The sequence below is a fragment of the Physeter macrocephalus genome, chromosome 3 (genome assembly GCF_002837175.3).
Source record: "Physeter macrocephalus isolate SW-GA chromosome 3, ASM283717v5, whole genome shotgun sequence".
Taxonomy (NCBI): Eukaryota; Metazoa; Chordata; class Mammalia; order Artiodactyla; family Physeteridae; genus Physeter; species Physeter macrocephalus.
The window spans coordinates 17359249-17368193 of NC_041216.1; the positions used below are offsets into that span (position 1 = coordinate 17359249).

The 8945-nt window shown below is 48.0% G+C and overlaps 1 protein-coding gene across 6 annotated transcripts in view; it reads left to right on the forward strand.

Annotated features, from left to right (window-relative positions):
* Positions 1-8939, forward strand: part of ZBTB40 (zinc finger and BTB domain containing 40) — an 82435-nt gene extending 73496 nt beyond the window's left edge. For all 6 annotated transcript variants that reach the window (XM_028487755.1, XM_028487752.2, XM_028487757.2 and 3 more), the window contains 5 exons: positions 1026-1190; positions 3793-4007; positions 5233-5395; positions 6100-6186; positions 7412-8939. In XM_028487755.1, the coding sequence (XP_028343556.1) occupies positions 1026-1190; positions 3793-4007; positions 5233-5395; positions 6100-6186; positions 7412-7686 (905 nt within the window). In that variant the 3' untranslated portion in view covers positions 7687-8939. The remainder of the gene's footprint in view (positions 1-1025; positions 1191-3792; positions 4008-5232; positions 5396-6099; positions 6187-7411) is intronic.
* The last annotated feature ends 6 nt before the right edge of the window (positions 8940-8945 follow it).

The following is an 8945-nucleotide window of genomic DNA, read 5'->3' on the forward strand; positions in this document are numbered from 1 at the left end:
AAGAGATTTCTGTGCATTAATTTTGTATCCTGCTACTTTACCAAGTTCATTGATTAGCTCTAGTAGTTTTCTGGTAGCATCTTTAGGATTCTCTATGTATCGTATCATGTCATCTGCAAACAGTGACAGTTTTACTTCTTTTCCAATTTGGGTTCCTTATTTCTTTTTCTTCTCTGATTGCCGTGGCTAAAACTTTCAAAACTATGTTGAATAATAGTGGTGAGGGTGGGCACCCTTGTCTTGTTCTGATCTTAGAGGAAATGGGAAGAAACCCTTTTTTACTTAACAAAATCTTATTCCAAAGTGTAACATATAAAAAATGAAAATGAAGTGGATTGCCCTAGTTGAGGTCGGCCCTAGGATCTGGGCTGTCTGGACCCTCACCTTATTGATTTTCCCATTTCTCTATTGACCCATAAGGGAGATTGAAGGTACATTTGGTCTAGCATTTTTTTACAAATGCCGATTTTCCAGACTTGCTCTTTACCAGTATTTTCTAATACTCTCTGGCAGTCTGGTCATTGTGTTTTCATTAGTGCATGAGAAAATAGAGAAGCCAAGAGAATCTTTATAACAAGTCGCTGGCAGAAAGCTTTCATTCTTTTCTGAATCCATGTCTGTCATTTTTATGTGCAGTTGCATTTCTGCCCTGTATGTTTTTCAAGGGATCCAGACTCACGTATTTCTGGGCTCAAGGATATATCTTTTTCCTGGGAATGGAATGAGCTCTTACATACTTGTAGTGGCCAGATTAACAGATGGCTAGTCTTGTGTGATGAGAACTCTGTCCTTATCCCTCAGGGTAGGGAGACACTGATACCCTCTATGTGTGATCAACTGTGTTTGTGAGGTACCATCTGATAGAATGGCTCAGACCTCTCACCCAGTGTATTATAAATTGCCTCGTGTTTTACTGTCATCTCCCATATTATATTTCCCTGCTGTGTGCCTTAGAATGTGATTTTGTTTTTATGAATGCCCTAAATGTTTAGTGCTGCCTCTAATAAACTCATGTATATTTCCAGGAAAAATGTATGCATGCCAGTACTGTGATGCTGTGTTTGCCCAGTCCATTGAGCTGTCCCGCCACGTGAGGACCCACACCGGGGACAAGCCATATGTCTGCAGAGATTGTGGCAAGGGCTTCCGGCAAGCCAATGGCCTCTCCATCCACCTGCACACCTTTCACAGTATGTACTGAGATTGTGGATATTAGGCACTCAGCACCAGGCCTGGCGCTGGGAAGGCACGCAGCAGTCATAAGAGAAGTCATCACTCCACCAGAGCTGGGCCCCGTTCAGTGCCTTCCCCTCTCCTATTCTCCTGCAAAAGCCAGAATCCCTCATTCCTATTTCAAGAAGAATCCCATTTTAACGTGTCATTGTGTGATTCTCTGTCCAGGCTGTTTCCTTATCTTCCGTTTTAGCCCACCTGGCTCTTTTTGGCTGACAGAGGCCCATTATGTTTGAAGGAAAGAGCCTCTATAACAGACAGACTCGCAGAGCACCAGAATGTTTCCATTTGTCCGCTGAGCTTCTTTTTCCTACTCCCACCCCACCTCTCCCACTCTCATCTTATGGTCATAACCTGCCTTTCCCCATAGGAGCAGCCTGGATACTTTCTGAGTTAATGTGTACCACTGTGAGTGGTCCCTAGTCATGCGCCCTTAAAAGCCTTCTACCCAGCATTCTCTTCCAAATACCTTGTATTCACCCAGTTGGTAGGGTCTGCCCCCATCTTTGTCCCCTTCTACTAGAACTGATACAGACAAAAACACACTTCCATTCAACACACACAGGGGAGGAAGAGGAGATTTTGTGATTCCTCATCACATCATCAGGAAATCGCCAAGGAGGCGTCCGCTGGTCACGTCACATCATCTTCAGCTGCTCTTGTTGTAGCAGTCGTGTGATCAGCACAGCCCAGCAGGGTGGTTAAGAGCTTGGGCTCTGAAATCACACGGGCCTGGGCTTGAATCTTGGCTACTCTGCCATTTACTTCTTTGAGGCCTTAGATAAATTTCTTCACCTTTTTAAGTCTCTTATGCCCCTTCTGTAAGATAGAGAAAATAGTAATACTACCACATTGGGCTGTTGTGAGAATAAAAGAGATATCACACGTAAAGCATGAAACTCCATGCCTGCCACATAGAAAATGCTCAATAAATGCCAGAGAGTATTGGTGACAAGAGCAGCCTTCTCCAGTGCCGTCTGTCACCATGAGAGCCTGCCTTTTTTTTTCATGCAATGCACCTTGCATACCCTTCTTCCCTTTTCCCCTCCCTACCTCTGTTCCCCACGCACCAGTTTCTAGCTGTTGGCAAATACAGTATCTCACAAACGTGTGCTTCCTGTCAACATATTCAAGCCTGTTGTCAGCCAGCCAACAAGGCACTTGGCCAGAGCTTGTATGTGCCCAGCATGTGGCTGGGCACTGGGCAATACAGGAAAACATAAAGTGCTGCCCCCCACTCCCCCCAAGGGGTTTACAAGGTTGTCCAGCAAATCCATTTGCAGTAGACGTCCAGGTGAGTGGGATTTGGCTTGGATCCAATGCCACAACTTTGAAGTCCTCTCAGTCTCTTTAAATGACATTCCACTTGAGTCTCCTTTTCCCAGTAACATCACATGAAGTCAGGAAAGGGGAAGACATTATCAATTTTCAGAATAGAGAAGACCCGAAACACTTTGCCATGACTTGGAGCGGATCACCCAAAGCAGGCCCAGCATCCAGGCCCCTCTCTCATTGACTGTTCCTTGCCTGTTTCATAGGATCACATCATTGCTTACGGGAAATTCCTTCAGAGTATCTTAAAAGATAGTGTGAAACCAAGATCTCAAGAGCTTACGTCCACAGGGATACTAGTTAATGATGCCGAGTGCTGCTGCGTGTCAGAATCCCTGAATTAACCTGGATCAGCGCACACATAAGATTGGCTGATGGGCTGGGCCTTTCTGTCGGCAAAGGATTTTATTATTCAAACATTTTACTTTCTGTCACTTTCAGAAAAAGACTGAAGTTTCCTGCCACAGGCATGGCAAATGTATTCTTCATCAGTGCTAGTTCTTATTTTTGAGGTCCCACTGAGGAGTTGCCTTGTCCAATTCAGCATGCAGCTCAGAGCATGGCCTTGGGAGTGAAAGCTGGGATTGTTACCCAGCTCAGCAATATCATACTTGTGCCATTGGGCACTCTCTAAACCGTGATTTTCCTAATCTATAAAATAGGACTGGTAGTAGAACCTACACATAGGGTTATTGGAAGTTTTAAGTGATTTAATATATGTAGGCACTTAAAACACGCATGTCATATAGCACTTAATAAACATTACTTACGAAAATGTTTTTGTTGTTGAATCTAAAGTGGAGATCAAGGAAGCATTCATCCTCTGCATTGTACTACTGACAAAAAAGGAAATAGTGATGCTTTGGGGAGTATGTGGGAAATCGCTATAGAGAATTAGAAAACCCCAAAACACCCACTGCAGGCAGGGGAAGAGCAAAGGTGATACTCCCTGGAAAGTAATAAGATGGAATTTAACTTGTAAGATGTAAGATGAGGAATTGAGGTAAACTAATGCTCAGAGGTGGTTAATCCAGAAACCTCAGAGGAACCCCACCTCCCAGGATGAAGGTAGGAGGTAGTTAGGTGATGGATGCAGTGATTTCTGGTCCTTCGAGTCTGTCACCCTGCATGACCTCTAAACAGTCTTGCTTCTGGAGCTGCACACAGAAAACCACTTGTCACTGATTGTTGCCTGTGGTGTCCCCCTCCCTCCCCTCATGGAACCAGACATAGAAGATCCGTATGACTGCAAGAAATGCAGGATGAGCTTCCCCACTCTGCAGGATCACCGAAAGCACATCCACGAGGTGCACTCCAAGGAGTACCACCCCTGCCCCACGTGTGGGAAGATCTTCAGCGCCCCTTCGATGCTGGAGCGGCACATGGTGACCCACGTCGGAGGGAAGCCCTTCAGCTGTGGGATCTGCAACAAGGCCTACCAGGTGAGCTCAGCTTCTGCAGGCACCTTTCCCGGGCCCTTATCCACTCTCCCTTTGGTCTCCCTTGGTCCCCGCGTTTGTGGCTTGCAGAACACCTCTTGTCTCCAGGATATGACCATTTGGCTGGTTCTCATGAAGAATGCAGCTGATAGGTTATTCAGATCCTCTGTGGTGACCTGGTCAGAGTGGGGTCAGTGGGGGAGCTTTAATTGGAGCCAAGAGTTCTTGCACTTCTTCTGTTAGATTTCAGCCTTGTCCTGAACTGAATCCTGCATTCTCCCTGGATATTTACATTCTTTAGAACCTCTTGATCTGATGTGTTGAGGGATGTGAGAATGACACTGGGGTGTGTAACACTACCTGGAATTATCTTGTTTAGCACAATTATTGGTGTTCTGTGGGGTTTTTTTTTAACTCCTGGGGAAGAGCTCTGCTTTTTTACCTTAGAGTTTGCTATGTAATTGAAGGGAAACCCCATACAGATCTGAAAAGAAACCACTTCTTTGAGAAACTCTAAGACCACAGAGAAAAGAATGGCCCTTGCTGGCATCTATAGCATTTGGGTACAGAGAGAGAAACCCAGCAGCTAATTTCAGCTCAACAGAAATTGAGAGCTAACTTTGTTCCAAGCCTTGTGCTGTGACGTTAGGGTTACAGAGCTGGGTAAAACCTGGGCTTGGTCACTAGGAAACCATGGAATTGTACGGAGAGTGTCGCAGCGCTGCTCTGGAACCCGGGAAGAAGGGGGCACTGGTTTATGGAGTAGGGACAGCACCTGCCCCTCTCCAGCAGGTTTCCCTGCTGCGCCCTGGGCCTCTGACAGGCAGCAAGACAGCTTGGCGGTGAAGCACAGATTCTCCATTCAGAAGGCCAGGGTGTGAATCCTGGTCCTCCTGTTTACTAATCATGAGACCTTGGGCAAGTCACTTCACCCCTCTGTGCCTCAGCTTCCGCATCACTGGAAAGAGCCTAACACCTCCCTCCTAAGCTTGTGAGGAATGGGTTTCTGAAGCCCCCGGCCCTGCCCTGTGGTGGCCTCAGTAAATACACAGGTGCCTTGTTCCCATGAGCACCAGCGTCCCCTCGCATGTCAGCACTCACTGTGGTAGGTAAGAGGGTGGCTCCAGGTCCATTAGCTTCCCTGGGAGTGCTTTTGTCTCATGAGGCTTTGTGAACTCTCCAGCTTGCTAGAACATCCAAGACCTAATATTTGCCACATTCCTTTTAGCAATTGTCTGGTTTGTGGTACCACAATCGGACCCACCACCCTGACGTGTTTGCTGCTCAGAACCATCGATCTTCCAAGTTCTCGTCACTCCAGTGCAGCTCCTGTGACAAAACCTTTCCCAACACCATTGAACACAAGAAGCACATCAAAGCAGAGCATGCAGGTGAATTGGGGTGCCCTGGACTGGGAGTGGGGGCTGAGGAGTGGAAGGGGCTTGGTGACATAGCATCCTGGGTTCCAGCCCTAAATCCCGACTTCTAGTGCTAGAGTGTGGTGTGCTGCAGTGACACCCTCTTCCTCCCCAGCACACCGGCAGGTGCCACGTCAGTCCATCAGTAACACTAGCTTGAGTAGCAGTAGTTCTTGCAACTGGAGACCTAGAGCAGTATGACTCCTGCCAGCCTCGGTGGTGATTGGTCGTGGCACATGGGAAGGGTGGCACACAGGCCAGGGTGGGAATCCTAACTCTAGCTGTGTGACCTTGGCAAGTGACTTCTCTTTCTGAACCTGTTTCCTTTTCTTTAGGAAGTCAATTATTCATACCTGTGTTACAGATAAATTGGGGGATAATCACAACAGCTCGCAGTTACGAAGTGTTTCCTGAGTGCATGGCACTATGTTCAGCACCCATGTGTGTTTTCTCCTTTAATTCTCACAACAACCCTCTTTGCATCCGGGCACTTGGATCCAGATCTGGCGCTCTTTACCACAGATTGCACTAATGTAGCATAGGTATCAGGTTCCTGGCACTTCGTAGATGCTCGCTAAGTGCGAGCCGTCACCCCGCCCCCAGCCCTGTTGCTCCCCAGGCTCAGAGAATCTTCCTTTTGTTCTTTCCCACCACTTCTTTCCTCATGTGCTTCGCAGATATGAAGTTCCATGAATGTGACCAGTGCAAGGAGCTCTTCCCCACGCCAGCTTTGCTGCAGGTTCACATCAAGTGCCAGCATTCAGGTCAGTGCCCCTTCCAAGATGCTCCTGAGCTACACTGCCCAGGGATGGGTCTCATCTCCACCGTCTACAGCTGTGCAACCCAGGCTAAGTAACAACTGACTTGTGCCTCAGGTTCTTCATCTACAAAACAGGGACGATGGCAGTACCTACTTCATAGGGTAACCGTGAGAATTGAATTTGTTAGTACACAGAAAACACTTAAGGCCTGGCACCAGTAAGCATCTCGTAAGCATTACCCATGATTATCATTGTTCCTGCTATATCTTATCAAATCTAAAATGCCAGTTATATAAGAGGCACCATTTTTAATGAACCGTTAAGAAAGAAGAACTGCTGCCAGTTAAACTATGCTTTCTTATCACTTAGAGTTTGCAGGTTATCCTAAGTGCTGCTTTGAACTTAATTTGATGTAGATTTTATGCACTCTTGTATGCATACATAAAAAAAGGGCATGTAAGAAATAAGTTGATTAACGTAAGAATTCAGCTTCCCAGAGTAGCTCTCAGTTCAGATTGTTGGCGTGAGTGTTATTCCACATGGTGTTGCCCTCCACCATCAAGAGCATTGGTGATGGAGCGCACGGTAAAGTGGTTTTGGTCTCTCGAGCATTAGCAAAACTAGTCTTCTGATTCCTGCTTTGGGAATGTAGCTGAACATCCAACCCTTACCTCCTCCCTCCTAAACCATTTGTTTCCTGTGAGTTTAAAGCACGCACTGCTCCTGTCTTCGGGCTTTTCTTTCAGACTGTGGACATGCATTCTGCAAGTCTTGATGCTGCCCCTTTAGATGTCCGTGCAAGTGCACTTGTTGACAATTACACCCAACCTCCATGGCCTGTAGCAGTAGTAAGATGCCATTGATCCCATGTCAGAGATGTTAAAATGTGCTTCTTAGAACTGACGAAATAAACATTGTCAGCATCATTACAGTTGAGTGAATAATGGGCTTTGGCAGAGGCAGATTTAGCCTGAATCTGATGCTAATGAAGCTGTGCCTTGGAGCCTTTCACTTGGCGGGACCCTTCCAAAGATCTGCCCCTAATCCTGTATGTGTAATTTTGTATCAGTTTTCCTAAAGAGGGCCCCCCAAATTGTACAAGCTGCAGGCCCCACAGGAGCTGAAGAGCTGCCTCTGGACCTGCCTGTGCTCCGGCCCCCCCTTGCTCCTTCCTCTCCCCTCCCTGCTCTCGTTTCCCTCAGTCACTCCCTCTGTCCCCCTCCTCCAGGGTCGCAGCCGTTCCGGTGTCTGTACTGTGCAGCCACTTTCCGCTTTCCCGGGGCGCTGCAGCACCACGTCACCACGGAGCACTTCAAGCAGTCGGAGAGCACCTTCCCCTGTGAGCTCTGCGGGGAGCTCTTCACCTCCCAGGCCCTGCTGGACTGTCACTTGGAGTCTGAACACCCAAAGGTGACGGGCACTGAAAGCCAAGCGGCTGCCTCACAGATGGTGCAGGTGATTCTGGGGCCATCAGATACGAGGGTGCTGACACAGGGTTCCTGAGGCTTCTCTGGAGGCAGTCCCATCACGACACCTAGGCTTTCTCCCCGGGGCTCTCAAAGGGCCCCGTGAGTGATGCATTCATGACCAAGAGGATCTTGCAGAAGAGTCTCTCTGGACCTCTTACCAAACAGAACAGAAAATTCTAGCCTCCTGGTGACTACATGTGAAATGGCCCCTGAGTAGAGGGAAGCTGGAACAAGAATTTTCAAAAGCAGAGTGACATTGGCCTCTCCTCCCAATTCACACACTCCCTCACCTTCTGCAGAACACCATGGGATGTGGTGACAGTTGCAGGAAACCTCGGAGGAGGGTAGATGAGCTCTTTGTTGAGACCACCTTCAGCTGAAATGCTTTGGTTGCTCCTCTGGGCTGGGCACCGGGCACATTTGAACGTCTGGGCTTCTCACCTTTACCTGGGTGAAAAGCCCCCTCTTCTGATATTTCAAGGCTATGCTTGCTCCAGCCCCTCTTTGTGTCTCTAGTTCTATTACTGCCTTCCCGTCTTCTCCAGAGAGGGTGGGCAGGAAGGGAAAAGAAACTCCATTCTGTTGATTGACAGTAATTTGTGAATGGACGGGAGAGGAACTGTGAGCTGGCTGGGCCGCCCTCATCCTGTCCCGTAGGGCAGCCCCGTATAGCCATGTTCTTGCAGGCCTCTGTGGGGAGCAGAGGGCAAGGCAGGCGGCCAGGCCTCTGGGTGCCAATCCTGCTGCCATTTCAATGAGGACAGCTCTGCTTTTATCTTTTTTATGTATTAGGATTCTGGGTAAGATGTCTTTTGGGGCGAAAAAAGGATTCCATTGCTAAAAGAAAAAGAAAGAAAAACAGTTTGAAAACTGCTATCCTAGATGATTCTTTATTGAACATCACAATTGGTCTCTTCACTCCTATAGCAGAGACATGGCTGAGCTTGGCGTCCCCATTTCTGCCCACCCAGGTCTAGCGGAAAGCACTTTCTGCTCTCGGCAGCTCTCAAGAGCCAGGGTTGCTGTGCCCTCTGCGGGCGCTCTGTATTGAAAACATCCAGCTGTTCCGAGCTCCATGGCTCAGAAACATCAACTCGGAGGTTCAGGCAGGAACTGGGTGTACTTAACCAGACTAGTTCTCCCTGAGATGGGAAAGTCATCTTTCACAGATGCTGCAGATTTGGAAGGGGCGTGTGTGGCCTGTGGAGGAGAGAAGCCAGTGCCCTCCAGCCTGGTGAGCTGCGTGAGGGAGCTGACAGAAGCCACATTTTGTCTACCCGTTCTTCTTCCTGT